Here is an 18644-nt window from a genome sequence, read left to right as displayed (position 1 = left end):
TAAATAGGTTGAGGCATCAGAATGGAAAACAACATACTATTGTCAATCCTCAGAGGGGTCATATCCGGATGTGTTTCGCGCCAAGTTATGACCAGTTTTCTAACATCTTCAAGAACCACCATTGCCTCTGAAACTACCTCTCGGACCGTGTCGCGCTTGGCTTCTTTCGTCAAGTCGAATGATGTGGCTTGTACCGCGCGCTCTGCCCGGCTAAGCACATTCTGGATGGTGCTTAGTGCAGATTCTAAAGACAGTCCCTGAAGAGCGATCAGATGATTCTGCATGTCTCTGCGGAGGGAGCGTATACGCATTGAAGCGTCGAGGACTGTGCGATGCCTCAACCTAGGATCATTGAAAAGTCCGTCGAGTGTCCTATCTTCAGTATTCCGTGAGTTCCGTGAAATCGAACTGTCGATCTGAAGTGCAGATTGAGGATATATAGGGAGATGAGAAGATTGTACTCTTACAGTTGCTTGAGCGGCATCAACAACTGCGTCTAGATCCGCTGAGCCAAGTGGGTTGAATTCCAGAGTGTCTCTGTTTAAGATGACTTGAGCCATAACTGATAAGCCATAGTCTGGTCTACGAAGGCTCGGAGAATCTTGAGGTGTTGAACTTTCAGGATTAGGGCAGATGCCTAGATCTGGGACTCCTGCGGAAGTCGAAGCAACCTCATTCGAGCTCGTATTAAAAGAATGATTCATGGCTGGAATCTCCGAGCTATTCTGTTGAAGGAAGTTCTGGTAGACTAGCCGTTGGCCCTGGCGAGATCGTAGACGGGCATTTGAAGGCGGGGAGCATGAAATCTGAGAGGCTATGGAGGGTGGTATACCAGGGGTGACAGAAGATGCAGAAGATGCGGAAGGAAGGACTTCTCGAGTGCTTGGGGAAGGCGGTGGTCGAGGTTTTTCACGTCCGAAAATATCTTCGAAGGCTTTTCTTTTGCGTGCCATGACCACAAAAAAGTCTATTTGAGAAATATTTACGGGCAACGACAAGTCATATGGGCGGTTATATTTCGCACGAGCCCAGCGAAGTCGTCTCCCGGGCCGCTCTAAACAATGAGCTACCTCATTTAGGCTGGTCAGTACTTTTCCCACCATCACACACACTCTTTGACCTAATTGAGACATAAAAAGACCATGGAGCTATGGCCACCGAACCAGCTTTAAATATATAATGTGCGCTCGCAAATGCTAAATCAAAAGACTTTCCCCAATGCCCCCGCAACTGAAACGCACTCTTCCTTGGGCCGATGCTCATCAGGATGAATACAACGAGGACTTCGCCCCTTACACAGTAAGTGCATCTAGATTCTACAGTTGGTCCCGTCGTTCATATTGTGTCTGTGTCTTCGTGTCTTCTCTGTAGAGAGTTCGTCTGGTAATGCAAAACGGAAGTTACGAAACTGAAATCGACCTTTTGCGTCTGAAGAATGCTGAACTTGAAGCCCGAGTCAATGAACTGGAAAGTGATATGGAGAGAATCCTTGTACGTGTCATTTATTTGGGAACCATATCTCGTGTTGAACTTGGGGTTTCAGAACATTGAAATGGATGACGTCGTTTTGCTTAAGGAGGACATGCTCAGCTATTATCACCAATATCGTGAATCGCAATTAGAGATCATGGAGCTCGAAGAGGAGATCTCAAAACTTCGGGCAGATGTGAACCATCAATCACTGGGGCAAAGTCCTTTGGAAGAGGTGCGGATTGCATCGATAATCTTAGCACCTTATTGACCATACCAAAAGGGTACCTTGATTCGAGGTGAATTAGGTAGCCTTGAAGAGAAACAGCTTGTGGCACATACCAGACAAGTTGACCAAGTATGCAACGCGTTTTCTTTCATTCCGTACCTTAACTGACCTTGTAAGCAGGGTGGAGTCACTAGTTTTGAAAAACAAGGGATGGGAAGAAATGTTGGCGTTGACGAGGTAAGTGGTGGACTTCTATATGTTCTTGATCTTCTCTCCACCTGAGTTGTCATACAAGCTCCCCGCCAAGGATTGTATCCCTGAATACGTGCCCGACCTTCGTGACGTTTCTCAAACAAACGCTGGTCCGGACCTTCGTGACTGTGCAGGAGTGAGTAGTCCTGTTTCTCAGTTCAATGGCCATGAACAATCTTCCTTAGGCTAGTTCTTGCTCGGAATTTGACGAGCACATTGACGGCAGTTCAGAGAATATTTCCAATATGAACTCGACCCACTCTACCTCTTCCTTGACATCTCTTGATACTCTTCCTTATCCGACCGGCGCACCATCTTCGGGATGGTTTTTTGAAGCTTTCCATTACTTGAACACGGCGCTCAGCCCTCAGTATATCGGTTTGTTGCAAGAATGGGTAGACTATGAGCGCAAGCATCATTGGCTTAATCCTCACAAATTAGCAGGCTTCTCACCTGAAAAACGCCCCACTGTCCTGCTGGATTGGATGAAAAATCGACCACGACCCCTTCCGAAAGTTGATAAGAGGGGTTTTTTCACGCCAAACTTTGCAGAAGAGGTGTGGGCTTGGTGGGCCAGTCTACAGCCCCAATGGCGATTGCTAGATGAGGGTGGGTTACCAGTATCCTTCGAACAGTTTGGGGATGACTTATCTCCACTTAACAAACACGGGAGAAACGCGTGGGTTGGCTTGCTTGCATGTATCAAGTGGTGGGGAATCGGTCTGAAACACTATGCATCTGATGATCACGAATTATACCTAAGTAGTTGGCATTCCATTGTCGCAGACATGGCGAAAATGTTGGGCAAATTGGTTGTTGATTAGATTTGAAAACAATCATATGCTGGTGTACACACTCTTTCGTTGTATATATATCTTCTTAACTAACCTCAATTCACCCATGTCAGAGGGATGATCACGGCGTAGAAGGTACTACGACAAAGAAGGCGCAATTTGGTAAGATAAGATAAATGCCGTGGGTACTTTGGGCGCCTATGTTATCGCATTTCTCTGCAAATATTCAAATCCTCCGACGCTTTCTCATTGCCTTATCCAGCCAGCTGGCCTTCAACGCTACGGTGAATTAATTTCTTCTTTGCTCAACGATGATGACCGTAACAACACTCAACTTCTCAGGCATTAATTTAAACCCCAAACTCACAATCCGACGACGACGCTTTCTCACTGTCTTATCCAGCCAGCTGGCCTTCAACGCTACGGTGAATTAATGTATTCCTCTGCCCAATGGTGATGTCCGTAACAAAACTAGTGCTCGACCTCTCAGGCATCAATCTAAACCCCCAAGATTCATGATTCTCAGGCCAACCTTCGCAGCAAAAGTATGGATGTGATGTGAGGATCAAGGGAACGCAGAATTTTCCAAGTGGCATTAAATGTTAACGGTGTACACTGTTGGGCTAAAATTGAACTTAACCTCATCACATTTCTTCGCGTAGCTCTGGTGAGGTCTCCATAGATCACCGGAGAGACATCGCTGGCCCATATGGATATCTTTTTTGGCAAGGTTCTGCAGCTGCGAGTAATGGTGGTCAATGTATGTTCTCTTGCTGCTGATATGTTTTTATGCTGACCGTTACAGCTTGGGCCCGGAACGGTTTCTCTCTACCCACCCGAGCAATTTGCTGCTCGTCCGTGAACCTGTAGTCAGGTAGATACCGTGTCCTGTAGGAGGCGAAATCAATATCGTCAGGTACGTGCCCCCTCCTTTAAATTGCAACCAAGCCCAAATTTCGCAGTTTAATCTTCGCGCAGTTGTTTTTCCAACCTCTAGTTGTTTCAATGCCTCTGACCGATACTACCCGTTACCTAGTTACTACCTAGCTCCTGTTTACTCTCACCGGTGGGGAAAAAAGTCTTCGCCCCTCCTGCACCTGGTACATCCTTGTTACTAACCTGCTCTCGAAAATATCTGTGATTGCTAGCTTTGCCTCGTGCTGTCCCAAGTGCCGCTCCTGACGGCGCAGCCACGTTCTATTTTTCTTTGTCCTAAATATCAAAGACCACTTTTCTTTCATTCCTTCCACGTTCGTCTTTTGCATCTACCCTCACCATGGCATCGACAATTGTTCTTCCACGACAAATCCCTCTTTGGCTTTGTCCTGAGCTTCTTGGCGAATATCTATCATACATACGCGGCGTCGACCTCGATTCTTGTTCACAGGTGTGCCATTATTGGAGTGAACCTGCTAAGATGGCTCGTTTCAGAGTCATCGATGTAGACGATTCATATCTCCTCACACTCTTGGAGAGCAATCCCCGTCACTCGCTTTACGTCCGCTGCGTTATTGGTGGTGCTCAAAGCATGTTTGCTCATACAATGACCCCCTATCCCATTCGCCTGAGGTCTCTCGAAATTCGAGGATATGATGTCGTTTCGACTGGGGATCGGATCAACCAAGCTATCGTCGCGTTCTCTCCTACCATCACTTCATTCACCATTCATAGCTGCCTTCGAATGTCCTATTCTGCTTTCTACGGACTTCTTCAGTCTCTCACTCATTGCAAACTGCTAGAGAAATTGACGCTGCCATCTCCTGCAAGGATACTCGATGAAAATCTTACACCTGAACAGCGCGCTGAAGAAGCCAACGCCGCATTTCAAACCTTACCTCATGGTACTGAGGATAAGGTGAAACTGTCATTCATGCAGCTCATCCCTACCTCATACCGCCATGACCCACAATATACCCATAATCCTGCAATGAAGACCCCTCATACCTGGATGTATGGATGGCTTGATCCGGAAATATGCCCATTTGACCTTCACGAACTCGCAACGCTTGTGATAGGTTCCGCTCGCGCGGCGGAAGTTCTTCTGCCTCGAATCTCGGAACACCTCACCAGGCTTCAATTTTGTTTACCATTTGACAACCGTTCCTCCTGGAAACACTACGGTACGTTCTGCTTCTCCAGAAAAAGATTCTCCTGTTCCTCACCCCCCCATTCAATCCAGAGTACCTTCGAAGATCTCCAATCATCTTGTCTTCTTTGAAGCATCTCAGTATGACCTTTCACATTCGCCCTTCGAAATATATACTCGATATCATTCGAGCGCCGGCGATAAAGACCATCCACATCGAATGGAACACCTCTATCTCATACTCCACCTACGAAGCACAGTTCCAGCGCATAGACAGACAAATCTCCCGACTGGATGATAGTCATGTCTTTCCGTGTCACCTGTCGAATATTCGTCTTGTAACGATCTTCTGTCCTGACGCCCATTGGTGCACGCAGGCGTTTCCAGTTTGCACTCTTTTTGGTGTCAATGTTTCTTCATATGTTAGCACTCAAACCTTGTAACTTCCCTTTAATGTCGATATCCTTCACGAAATAATCAGATGTTCCTAATTAATTTTACTCATGTTTCTATGTTCATCTTTCGTTCAGTGTCCCTCTTTCGTTCGGTGTCCATCTTTTCGGTGTCCATCTTTCGTTCGTTCAGTAGTAGTGGGTCAAGCTCACGCCTTGTAACTTCCTTTTAATGCAATTATTTAGAACTGTCTGAACTGCGACGACGCCTGAATTAATAGTGCATGCAGATCATACATCTTATAAAGACTCTACGGTATAAATCATCAATGAGGGTGGTAAGTCTACATCTACGGAAGGACCCGATTATCCTCGATCCTCAACACACTGGATAGCAGTAGCTTCAGCACAGATTCCACGCCCGAGCGAAACTTCATCTAGTAAGACCATTCAAGCCGATGTGCAGATGGTGCATCTTCATGTAAGTACTTCGCAACACTTTCAACGCCACTCTGGATAGTGTGAGAGAACTGAGGCTTGCGAAGGATGAGGCTGCGACAAGTTGGGCAACGAATAACGGGATCTAGATCTGTTCCAATTGCGTTTGCGGTACGTTTCCGATCATGCTCAGCTTTATGTTGGCCGAGACACTTAGAACAAAAGGAATGACCACAGACAAGACTGCAATTCTCGTTGAAATATAGATGACATTGAGAGAATAGCATTCAAGGTACTCACACATGTGGATTCCAGGCTAATCCAAGACAAAGAGGGCATTGGTACTCTGATGCGCGGGTAGCTATCTCTTGCTCCATCTCAGTATTAAGCCGCTGGCCAGGCATAGCATCAGCGATGAGATATTTAGCGCAAATTTGTGGAACATACCTCTTTTTCGTTATTCAATGACGCCAGCTTCTGGTTGAGAAGAAGAAGAGTTTGTGATCGTGTCTGTAGGATATCATTCGATTCCTCCATGTACTTTAGCGTCTGTGTCTCGAATACGCTTTCTAGTCGATTTCTCGAAGGAGAGCCGCTATCGCCAGCATTGGGGCTTGACATCAAAGGAGTATCAAAGGAGGTTGGTGCGACGGAAGCAGGGCTCATTTGCGCGGATACTGGTCTACGAAGAGCCATAGGGTGAGAGCGAGAATGGGAAGTTCTCGGTGCTCGACGAGTACCAGCCTTGCATAGAGGAGATCTGCGCCTGGTACCCATATTTGTGATAATAGTATGGTGATTCAGGAGAAAGGAACGATAAAGAGGCGTGAGAGGCGTATTTCGTGATCACTGTTTACAATCAACTGACGTCTAATTAATGTAGATCTTATCTTAACCAAGCCTCCTACTCAGGCCTCATGGCGCCTTTCACCACTCAGACTACAAAGGGATGTCGAAGCAGAAGATGAAGAATATATCGATCTATAAAAGCCGCTGTACACTCAACTGTATCTTCCCCCTCCAACATGGCTCCTCAACGCACATCCCGACGATTGGCATCTACCTACCATCGATTTCCTGAGACTCTGAACGTCTCTCCTCGTCGACACCCTATGCTACTTCGGAGCATGGCCACTCCTACCGATTCAAGCCACTCTATCGTCCTGGAGACCTCAGGGTCTTTGCCCGCTTTGGAATCCACTACCAATTGTTCTGCCGATCCCCAGAGCGATTCTTCTCTTAGTCCCCTCCATTCTTTGAGTGAACTACCTTCGAAGCCCGTGGTCCCGGTCGAGCTCTTGGCAACTACCGACGGTAATATCATTAGAAACATGGAGATGTTCTGTACCCGTTCTCAGCGTCTCTACAACGAGCAAGAGGGTTCATTGAAATACACAAAAAAGTGTATCAATCTTGCGGAACAGCAATGTGCTGTGAGTGTTATCATATCTTACTGATAATAAAGAACTGATAATCGTTGTCTAGGATTTGAAGAAGATAAAACATATGAGAAACATCATTCAAAAGCTCGATTATTGCTGTCCTGTTTGCAGAGATCTTGCCTGGAATTCTCATGTGTATGTATTTATTGACTATGACCTCTCAATTCTGCTGACCAGACTTGTTTCAGCTTAGCTTGTGGACACACTGTTTGTTCGAGGTGTATCAGCAATGGGCGGCAACAGTTCGTCGTGTCCGGCAAGGTCTCTTATTGTCCAGTATGCCGGTTTCCTGTTTGTCGAAAACCCATACCGTCTACAGCGATTCAGTCCGTAGTTGAGCGAATTGGCAAAGAGACAGGAATCGAAGCCCCTCCGCAGCATTACCTTACCTGGCCAGAGTATCAAAATCAATGTTAAACTAGTACTCCATTCAATGAATGTTAATAGTCCGTTCAAGTACTAGTACTTAGACTTTACCTTCTTCCTTCTTTGCTACGGAATCAATGTGCTCTTCCCTTCTCTCTCACATAGGAGTTACTTTAGTCCCCCTTACGATATAGAGACGTTACCGAACTTGTAGAATATTATTTAAAGTCGTTAGTCAGTGGCACCAAAGTGGCACCAGCGCTCCTTCGGCGCTTATGTATTTAGTTTCGCGAAGGAAAAATAGTCCATTTAACAAGCGCGCAAGATTACATTTATTAGACGCGAAAGATAATCTATATCAGGGGGGAAAGATAATCTATATCAGGGGGGAAAGATTACCTATATCAGTGTCAAGTCCATGCTGCGGGCCTCCATTCCGCCGCTCGGTATTCCGAAGATCTGCTTTTATTGTAATCTCTTCCTATTGTTCTTTCTCGCTACACATATCCTTTCGTCCTAGTCTCTCATTATTGTCTTTTACTCTACCCTGCAGGTACTACTCGTATAGCTCCTAGTAGTTAGTCTGGCGCTCCGCACCGATGCGCCGCTCCGTAGATATAAATACTGCCTGTACGCTACTGTAGTTCCTCAGTTTAATTATCAACTTAGATCAACTTAGATCAACTTAGATCTCCCTTCTCAACTTAACTCTTCTCTAAGTCTTCAGGCTCAACGCCTCGAAGTACGTTCTCCTCGACCTTAGGACTTTAACGTTCTCTGGTCCGCTCCTCGTCACCGGCGATACCGCCGCCCCGACCTGGCTGCTACTTAGCTCCTCTCTCTCTACTCTCGCTCTCCGGGGACTAACGGCGTAACGGCGGTGTTGTTAATAACTTCACTACTGTCCCATTCGTCTTCCGCACTTAGACACCCTGTGGCCTTGGCACGGTTACACGGTGTACATGATCTTAACAGTATAATTAAACTCAACCCGTTAACGTCGTACTGACATATCATTTTTTATGCCTCCGAAAACTCGAGCTCAATCTAGAGCTAACTCCGAAGAAAATACTTTCTTCACTACAGCTCAATCATTTGCCCCATTCTCCGACTCTATCTCTGCTATCGGTCAACCATGTCGCCGTAATCGCGGTTTCGGTCCAGCTACAGTCCCAACTACGTCTACTCTTCCTGAAGCCATGGAAGAGGAACAACAATTCGAATACAGCACCCTGTACACTGGGGACGGACAACCTGTCCAAGTCCTGACCCCTCGCCGTGGACAACCCCCCGTGGTCGCTCCGGCTCGGGGCCGTTCAACTACTCGTATTGACTCTCCAATCCTCCAAGCCGTAGCCCGCCGTACGGGGAAACAACCCCAACGTCGAGCTGCTTCTGAATCTCCTCGTGACCCACCTCCTCACTTCGATTTGGACACCGGTGATCACGATGATCAAGACCCTCCTGTCGACCCCGACGATCCGGGCGCCGACAACAATCATGACGATCTGGATGACGATTCCGGCAGTTTACCGCGTGGTGAACCTGGTGACCCCAGTGGACCTGGTGGGCCTGGTGGTCCCGGCGGTCCCGGCGGTCCTGGTGGACCTGGTGGACCTCGTTCCCCAATCTCTCCTGACATCCCCAACGAGCAACGAGCTATGTTGGAACTCCTCTCGGGGTTCAAGGGTTCCATTGAGACCCTTGGTACCGTCCTCGCCGCTCTCGGCCGTCCCTCTGACAGCTCTGAATCCAAGAGCAAGGTCAAGGAGCCAGAGGTCTTCGACGGTTCGGATCCCCGAAAACTCAAGACATTCTTCGTCAATCTCGCCCTGGTCTTCAATGACCGTCCAAAGTACTTCACCGACCAAAGGAAGGTGAACTATACCCTTTCCTATCTCAGTGGGTCAGCCAAAGAATGGTTTGTCCCTGATATCCTCGACCCGGATCTCGACTCGCTGCCGGCCTGGACATCCTCCTTCAAGGCCCTTGTAAAGGAGCTTCAGGACAATTTCGGCGTTTACGACGCCCAAGGCGAGGCCGAAGATTCTCTCGGTAATCTGAAGATGAAGGAAACCGAGAACATCCGGAAATACAACATCCGGTTCAACACCCTGGCTGCTAGTACCAACTGGGATTCTGCTGCCCTGAAATGGGCTTATGGACGAGGCTTAGCTGAGCGCATCAAGGACGAAATGGCGCGTTTGCCCGAGCCGGCGACGCTCGCCGATTACCGTCAAGAGGTTCTTCGTATTGACAATCGTTATTGGAAACGCGAGGAAACTAGGAAGCGCGAGGCTGGTAAGCCATTTATTGCTCGGAACCCGAAGAAGGGTTCCTCGGACTTTAAGACTGGTTCTACTAACCAGCAAAACAACTCTCAGCCATCTGGCTCTTCGGCGCCGTTCACGCCGAAGCCTAAACCCTTCTCTGGTGGTAAGCCTAACAACAATGGTAAGCCCCAGAACTCTTCGAATTCCGGCCAATCCGGCGGTCAGCGCCCCGCGTTCAACCATCTTGGTGCAGATGGGAAAGTCCTTCCCTCCGAGAAGGAAAGAAGGATGAAGAACAACCTTTGTCTCTTCTGCGGTGGTAAGCATCAGATTGCTGACTGTAACAAGCGAAAGGCCCGAGAATCGAAGGGCCGCGCTGCCGAGGTTGAAGAAACCCCCGAAGCAACCATTGAGGTTGTTGAAGAGGATTCGGAAAACTAATCCGCAGCTCTTGTTCCCCGGTACGAAACGGGAGCTGCGTTGATCAGGTTCGTACCTCACCTGGGGAGTTATATCTCAACGCGTCCGCTCTTTCTTCCATTGAACGCTCTCTTGTAATTTCGTTAACTACTGAATTCTCGTTATCCGATTCGGCCGCGCCGGCCGAACCTATTTCTGCTCTTCTCAAATTTCCTACTCTTGTTGATTCTGGTTCTACTGACTCTTTCATCGATACTCGTTATGTTTCTCAAAATTCTATTCCTACGACCAAAATCTCTCCCGTTAATCTTCGTCTCTTTGATGGTTCATTATCTTCTAAACCCATTACCGATATGGCGAATATCGCCGTTCGGTTTCCTTCCGGCGAGCTGCTTCTATTACCCTTTTATGTTACTCATTTAGATTCATCCTGTAAAGCAGTATTAGGTTACAGTTTCTTATCCCGCTACAATCCGTTGATTGACTGGGCATCTCGAAACATTACGTTCCGTAACACTTCACATCTTGATTCTCCACAGACGTCTGTGCCTTCTGCTATCAACACCGTTGATGCAAAGGTCGCTGTTCCGCTACCGGAACTTTCGCCGTCGGTTTCACCGACAATTCTGGAGACCCCTCCTGGGGACTCACTTCGCTCTCGCTCTCGCTCCCGCTCTCGGACTTTACGGGCCAAGCCCCTTTCGTCCAAATTCCCCTTTGAACCCATCTATTCTTATCCTACGGTCTCTCAATTCGCTGCTCAACTGGAAACCCCCGAGGTCGACATTGCACTTGTCAGTGCTGCAGTCTTTAACAGGGCTTGCAAGGACGCTGGTATGGAACCTATTTTACTTCGTGCTATCCACTCAGAGGTCGCGGCCCGCGCCGCCGACCGCTCTTCCACCACTCCTACTGTCCCTCCACTCCATCCTTCTATTCCAGAAGAGTACGCAGAGTTTGCAGACGTCTTTGACGAGATAGCTGCAGATTCTCTTCCTGAACACAGACCTTACGACCTGAAGATTGACTTGGAAGAGGGCGCTTCGCCGCCCCTCGGCCGTATTTATCCTTTGTCTGAAAAGGAGTTAGTCGCCCTTAAAGACTTTATTGACAAACAGCTGGCTACTGGTGCCATCACCCCATCATCCTCTCCTCACGGCGCTCCGGTCCTTTTTGTCCCGAAGAAAGACGGCAAACTTCGCCTTTGCGTCGATTTCCGTGGACTCAATCGTATCACCAAAAAGGATCGTTACCCACTCCCACTCATATCAGATCTCCTCGACGCTCCGAAAAGAGCTAAAATATACACCAAATTGGACCTCGCTCACGCTTATCATCTGGTCAGAATCGCTGAAGGTGACGAATGGAAGACCACCTTTCGGACCCGCTACGGCTCTTACGAATGGAAGGTCATGCCGTTCGGCCTTACGAACGCCCCTGCGGCTTTCCAGCGGTTTGTTAATGACATCTTCTCTGACATGCTCGATGTCTGTGTCATCGTCTATCTTGACGATATTCTGATCTACTCTGATACGCCAGAAGAACACCGAGAACACGTCAAGGAAGTTCTTCGGCGGTTACGGAAACATCGGCTTTACGCCAACCCCGACAAGTGCGAATTCAATATGGATACTGTTGAGTATTTGGGTTATATTCTTTCTCCCGACGGATTGACTATGTCCAAGGAGAAAGTTCAGACCGTTCTAGAGTGGCCGGTTCCGAGGAAGGTTAAGGACATCCAGTCCTTCCTGGGTTTTGCAAACTTCTATCGTCGTTTTATTTATAATTATAGTGATATCGTTGTGCCGATGACTCGGCTTACCCAAAAAGGCGCGTCCTGGATCTGGGACAGCAGCTGTCAAGAGGCCTTCGAAAATCTCAAGACTGCTTTTACTTCTGCGCCGATACTGGCCCATTGGGAGCCGAATCGTCCACTTATTGTGGAAACTGACGCTTCCGATTACGCCATTGCGGCTATTCTTTCCATCCAATATGCTGACGGTGAAATTCATCCTCTAGCCTTCCTTTCCAGAACGCTTCATGCGGCGGAACTCAACTACGATACCCACGACAAAGAGCTACTGGCCATCTTCGAGGCCTTTAAAGCTTGGCGTCATTATCTGGAAGGTTCGGGTGATCCGGTGGATGTCGTCACCGATCACAAGAATCTTGAGTATTTCTCTACTACCAAGGTTCTTACACGCCGACAGGTCCGATGGTCAGAATTTTTACATCAATTTAATATGGTCATTCGCTTCCGACCGGGGAAACTCGGCGAGAAACCTGATTCGATAACTAGACGCTGGGACGTCTACCCTAAAGAGGGGGATATCGGCTACGCCCAAGTGAACCCTCACAACTTCCGTCCTATCTTTACTAACGAACAACTCACTGCGTCTCTTCGAGCTACCTTCTTGGAAGGTCCGGTTTTACGAGCCTCGATAATCATGGATATCGAAGCCCTACACCAGGCTATCATTCTCGCTCTTCCCGCCGATCCGAGCTCCGTTGCTGGGTTGGAACTTGCAAAAGATCCTTCCAATGAACGTTGGAGCTTAGGTAGTGACAAGCTACTACGCCTTGACGACCGTATTTATGTCCCTAATCACGGCGATCTTCGCCTTCAAGTCCTTCGCTATTTCCATGATCATCCACTCTCAGGCCATTTCGGCCAGAACCGCACTCTCGAAGCTGTACATCGTCAATACACCTGGCCCAAGGTCAGAGACTTTGTTCGTGACTACGTTACTTCCTGCACTATCTGTGGTCGCAATAAGCCCCGCCGTCATCGGCCTTACGGCTTGTTGAAACCTCTGCCGGTTCCGGTCCGACCATGGGATTCCATCTCCATGGACTTCATTGAGCAACTACCAATGTCGAATGGCTATACAGCTATCCTAGTCGTTGTGGATCGATCTTCCAAACAAGCTATATTTATTCCAACTCACGACACCATTACTTCCGAACAACTAGCTGAGCTTTTTGTTATTCACGTCTTCTCTAAGCATGGTGTTCCTAATCATGTTACTTCCGATCGTGGTTCCGAATTTGTTTCGGCGTTCTTCCGGGCTCTCGGTAAAGCGCTCTCCATGGAACTTCACTATACCTCTGGATATCATCCGGAAGCCGATGGGCAGACCGAGCGTGTCAATCAGACTCTCGAACAGTACATCAGGATCTATTGTTCCTACCAACAAGATGACTGGTCGCCTTTACTCCCGATCGCCGAATTCGCCTATAACAACGCTCCCAATGCTTCCACTGGTATTACTCCATTTTTTGCTAACAAAGGATACCACCCAAACATCACCGTTCGGCCCGAGGTCGACATGAAGTCTGATCTTGCTAGAGACTTCGTCGTTAACCTCGATGAACTCCACGCTTTCCTTCGAGAGGAAATCCTTTTAGCTCAATCTCGTTACAAGGAACAAGCTGACAGGAAAAGAATCTCGCACCCGGAGTTCCCGATCGGCTCCGAAGTATTTGTTCTTGCTAAGCACATTCGCTCTACTCGTCCTACTGAAAAATTCTCAGAAAAATATCTTGGTCCTTTCAAGGTCATCAGTCGACCTGGTACTCTGTCTTACGAGCTCAAGCTCCCGGACTACCTTCGCCGTATTCACCCGGTTTTCCATGTCTCCCAGCTGGAGCCGGTTACGCCGAATCCCTTCCCGAATCGAACTCAATCTCCTCCACCTCCAATTGAAGTTGATGGTGAAGAGGAATACAACGTGGCCGAAATCCTTGACTCCAAGTTGGACAGAAGGTATAAACGTTGTCCTCTTCGTTATTACATTCGGTGGGCCGGTTACGAAGGTACCGACGATGAGTTTTCTTGGGTTGCTGCTGATGAACTACATGCTGACGAACTTGTACCGGCATTCCACGCCCGATACCCTCACAAGCCTGGACCTTGATCACAAAAACATCCTATTCCTTTTCCCCGTTTTCGCCATGCTCCGCCGAAGTTTACTTCGTGTGTTTAGGGGTAAACACAATGATAGCAAATTGAGTGTTTACCTCTCTTCTTAAATTGCTTACTTCGTTTTTTAGTTACTATTTACTTATTCTTCAATCACACTTAAGCTACTTATACTTAAAACTAATTACTTCTTACGCCGCTTCGCGGCCCATTCACTTTCCGATTTCAAATCGCGGTAATATTTTTATATACAAAAGGAATCAAAAAAAAATATATGTACAGGGAGCAGCAGGCTACAAGAAGGATACAAGATTTGGCCGAAGAGCGAGGTCCGTTGTCCGTACTCTACACTACTCCTCTACTCCCCTTCCCTTTGTCCGATGGCGCCTCTGGGCGCCGTATCCTCCTCTCCTATCTCCTCCTCTTCTCCCTCTCCGTCCTTATCCACTTCCTTCTCCTTCTCCCCTATTTTTCTTTCTTCCTCTTCACTCTCCTCAACAATCCTCCGCTTCAGCGGCCGCCGCCTCTCGGTATTCCTTCTCGACGGTCCCGCCGTCGCCGGTCCTCCTCCCATGCCCATCATGGCCATCCTGGTCTCCATGGATATCAATCGGGCGTGATCATCTTCCTGCTTCCTCAACAACTGGCGGAGGAGGTATGGTGAGTTTTGAATCCGCCTCTCGTAACGCCCGGAGATCGGCGAGACTTTGCGCCATCTGACTCTCCATGATGGCGATACGCTCGCCGGATCCGCCTTCCCGCTGTTTTGAAGTAGTGGGGCGCCCCGAGTAGGAACACCTCACCTTGGCGTCATGACAGGGCTTACAAATGATCGAACTCCTCTTGCCTGCCTGCATTTGGCAAGGGAGTTTTTTGTTCTTGCACCGTTCGCATGGCGCTCGGTCTTCCTCGTCGTAATCGTCGTCGTCGTCTCCGTCGTCACCGTCGTCCGGGTCCCCGCCGACCGGCTATCAATAATGGTAAATGAAGTGATGGTACCAACATATGCTCAGGACTCACCTGGGCCTTGGCCTTTTCCTTTTCCTTGCTCGCCGTCTTCCGCCTCTCCACCACCGGCCTCCTGGGGGGAAGCAGACATCTCACTTGGAGAAGTTCCCCGTTGACTTCTGGCGGTCGCCGCCTCGGCCAGAAGCCTCCTCTGCTCCGAAACTTCTTCTTCCTGTTGACGAGCCCGATTGGCCCGTTCTCGCGCCTCCTGCGCTGCACGCTCCCTAGCTGCTGCTGCCCTTGCAGCCTTCTCCTCTGCAGCCTTCTTCGCCGCCGCCGCTGCCTTTTCGCTCTCCACCCTCTCAACTCTTGCCTGCGCCCTCCGAATGATTCCTCCTCGTCTTCATCCCTCCAGACCCCCTCTTCAGGGACAATGGGATCGGCGGGCGGTACTGGTCTTGACCGCGAAGGGCCGGCGGTAGCAGAGGTGGTGGTAGTGGTAGTGTGACTTGTCGACATTTTTTGTTGGACTTGGGAGTTTGGAAACTTGGGTCTTATCGGCGAAACTCGGGGCCTTTTATACGGCAAAACTGTGCACAGACCAGCGAAAATTTTCCTTCGAATTGTACTTGGTGTACGGTGAACCGAAAATTTTCACTGATGACTAACGCCAATTCCCGGTACCAACGGCTTTCGGAAATTTTCCTGCTGACTGATGGGCCAAATCCCCGATGCTGACGGCCTTTAAAATTTGTCTTTGGTGACTAACCAACTCCCGGTATTAATGGCTTTCGAGGGCTCAAGCCTAAGAGGGGGATATTGTCAAGTCCATGCCGCGGGCCTCCATTCCGCCGCTCGGTATTCCGAAGATCTGCTTTTATTGTAATCTCTTCCTATTGTTCTTTCTCGCTACACATATCCTTTCGTCCTAGTCTCTCATTATTGTCTTTTACTCTACCCTGCAGGTACTACTCGTATAGCTCTAGTAGTTAGTCTGGCGCTCCGCACCGATGCGCCGCTCCGTAGATATAAATACTGCCTGTACGCTACTGTAGTTCCTCAGTTTAATTATCAACTTAGATCAACTTAGATCAACTTAGATCTCCCTTCTCAACTTAACTCTTCTCTAAGTCTTCAGGCTCAACGCCTCGAAGTACGTTCTCCTCGACCTTAGGACTTTAACGTTCTCTGGTCCGCTCCTCGTCACCGGCGATACCGCCGCCCCGACCTGGCTGCTACTTAGCTCCTCTCTCTCTACTCTCGCTCTCCGGGGACTAACGGCGTAACGGCGGTGTTGTTAATAACTTCACTACTGTCCCATTCGTCTTCTGCACTTAGACACCCTGTGGCCTTGGCACGGTTACACGGTGTACATGATCTTAACAATCAGGCGGGAAAGATTACCTATGTCTCGTGTTCAAAAGCTAATTAATCTTACAGGAAATATAGTATTGACCGAGCTCGAAAGATTGTATTATGAAGAAGGGAAAGGCGTGAATTTACCTGAAATAAATGGTAAATTTCTTGACCTGGGAAATCTTAGGTTTCTGTCGCGAGGAAGAGTTCCATTTCCTTAGGGAAATCTGGCAATTGTTTCTCACATTTCCCTTCATATTTTCCAGGCGTAAAAAGCGCCTCGGTCAGGTGTGTCTTGGACCAAGGTTCACAGATTGTTGTGATAGACCGATTGATAGCTATAGGTCTAGGAATTACTTGGGATCCAGAATTCACGATCAGAATGCAAGATGCAAGTGGAAAATTAAACCAAACTCTTGGTTTAGCAAGAAATATTCCATTTAAATTTGGTGAAGTTACGGTGTACTTACAACTACACGTACAGAATAAAGCACCATTTCAAGTGTTATTAGGGAGACCTTTTGACGTCTTGGTGGAAAGTGAAATTAAGACTTTTGGAAACGGAGATTCCGAGATAACAATCAGCGATCCGAACTCACACAAGAGGGTTACTGTAGGAACCTATCCTCGTGGCCAGAAAGGTCGAAACATTCAAATTAATACCTCACGATATAATGAACCAAAGAATGTTACACCTGATAATGAAAAATCGACAGGTGAAAATGATTCAAAGGGAAATTTTCATTCCTCGATGAGTTGAGTAGCGACCAAGGAGAGGATGAATACGCTATAAGCTTCCACTTTGATGAACAGCAAAACATCGTATTAGATGGATACAAACGATGTGAACAAGAAACGTTCTCTAAGAAGGAGCTTTCTGAAGCATATGTTCTTGCATCTAGGGAACATTTGAAGTCTCAAGATGATCAAGCTGAAGAAATAATTGATTGTTACCTTAATCAAAAGACGATTGGGGATAAACAAGTATTCTGTGTATGGAGAGATGGTGTTTTAGGCGAATTTGACGATCAATTGAATAATGACCAATTCAATTTAAATCCTATAAAGTCGTTCTTCCTTCAAAATGGAAGGATCAAGCCTAAACCCGTACGAAAGAAAGTTCAGAAGAGGCGATTTGTTGAACCTATACTACAAAATTTTAGTTTGGGGGAGAATTGCAATAAATTTGAATCCACAGAAACCACACAGAATCAATGTAATAACGAAAATACCTCTGAAACAATCAGAGATGATAATTGGAATAAACCTAAAAACTCTCAAAGAACTAGGAAGAGAAAGGTTCGATATGAAATACTCAAAAGAGGAACTGAATCGTTCCAAAGATCCCAACTGAGTTTTGAGAAAGTAAGATATGAGTCGAGGCAACGAAAGAAAGGAAAGCCCAGGACTCGAAGGACAAGAAGGAGAATATTCAGGCAGATGTAGTGAATGAACCTCCAACAAACAAACTTGAAGAACGTATTAAATTGAATCAGCAGGATAGATCTCCTATCAATTTAATAGATGAAACGAATAAACAAGTAGATAATGAAGCCATAGGAGTCGAGGAACCAATCAACTTGAATACAGAAGAGGTGTTTACGAAGTATAAACCAGTTGACAAAAAGGTTAACCCTATAAAGGCAACGTTACCAGATGAATTTCGAATTGAAAGACACATTCATGGTGATCCGTTATTGGAACTACCTGAATTGTCGAAACATCCTAAACCGTTTGTTCCTACGGGAAGGTATACGAAGAGAGGAAAGAGATTATAGACAAGAATCATCCTGAAGGATTTTTGTGGAACAAGAAAGAGATCTTATGCACGAAATGATGTGTAAACAGGAAGCAGGTTTTGCTTGGGACCAAGTGAAGCCGGAACCTTTAAAAATGAATTCTTTCCACCTGTGAAAGTACCTGTAATTCCACATGAACCGTGGGTTGAAAGGAATATACCTATTCCGCCAGGTATCTTCGAGGATGTGTGCAAAATAATTAAAAGTAAAATTGACTCAGGAATATATGAACCATCGAATGCTAGTTATCGTTCGAAATGGTTCTGGGTCATTAAGAAAGATGGCAAAAGTCTACGATTAGTACATAGTTTGGAACCTTTGAATAAGGTTACCATCCAACACTCAGGCGTACCTCCTGCAACTGCAGATCTAGCAAGATCCTTCAGTGGAAGATCTTGTGGAGGAACCTTAGATTTATATGTTGGATATGATGAACAAGAATTAGATCAATTGTCTA

General features: G+C 47.3%; 4 protein-coding genes across 4 annotated transcripts; 3 read left to right on the top strand and 1 right to left on the bottom strand.

Annotated features, from left to right (window-relative positions):
- Positions 1–1218: 1218 nt before the first annotated feature.
- On the top strand, positions 1219–2775 carry C8R40DRAFT_1171913 (uncharacterized protein; the record flags this gene model as incomplete). Its single annotated transcript, XM_046231790.1, has 7 exons — positions 1219–1299; positions 1372–1491; positions 1544–1705; positions 1754–1828; positions 1880–1936; positions 1995–2087; positions 2137–2775. 7 exons carry the CDS (start codon positions 1219–1221, stop codon positions 2773–2775), a joined length of 1227 nt encoding a protein of 408 aa, XP_046085078.1.
- Positions 2776–4021: 1246 nt separating this feature from the next.
- C8R40DRAFT_1171912 (uncharacterized protein) lies at positions 4022–5274 on the top strand (the record flags this gene model as incomplete). Its single annotated transcript, XM_046231789.1, has 2 exons — positions 4022–4865; positions 4925–5274. The coding sequence occupies 2 exons, from the start codon at positions 4022–4024 to the stop codon at positions 5272–5274; spliced, it is 1194 nt and encodes a 397-aa protein (XP_046085077.1).
- Positions 5275–5660: 386 nt separating this feature from the next.
- C8R40DRAFT_1171911 (uncharacterized protein) lies at positions 5661–6438 on the bottom strand (the record flags this gene model as incomplete). The annotated part of the gene is made up of 3 exons (XM_046231788.1): positions 5661–5904; positions 5962–6053; positions 6109–6438. 3 exons carry the CDS (start codon positions 6436–6438, stop codon positions 5661–5663), a joined length of 666 nt encoding a protein of 221 aa, XP_046085076.1.
- Positions 6439–6686: 248 nt separating this feature from the next.
- C8R40DRAFT_1171910 (uncharacterized protein) lies at positions 6687–7520 on the top strand (the record flags this gene model as incomplete). Its single annotated transcript, XM_046231787.1, has 3 exons — positions 6687–7094; positions 7147–7238; positions 7292–7520. The coding sequence occupies 3 exons, from the start codon at positions 6687–6689 to the stop codon at positions 7518–7520; spliced, it is 729 nt and encodes a 242-aa protein (XP_046085075.1).
- Between the last annotated feature and the right edge of the window lie 11124 nt (positions 7521–18644).

The sequence above is a fragment of the Lentinula edodes genome (assembly GCF_021015755.1).
Source record: "Lentinula edodes strain Le(Bin) 0899 ss11 chromosome Unknown C8R40scaffold_23, whole genome shotgun sequence".
Lineage (NCBI taxonomy): Eukaryota > Fungi > Basidiomycota > Agaricomycetes > Agaricales > Omphalotaceae > Lentinula > Lentinula edodes.
This window is presented reverse-complemented; position numbering and strand designations above follow the sequence as displayed.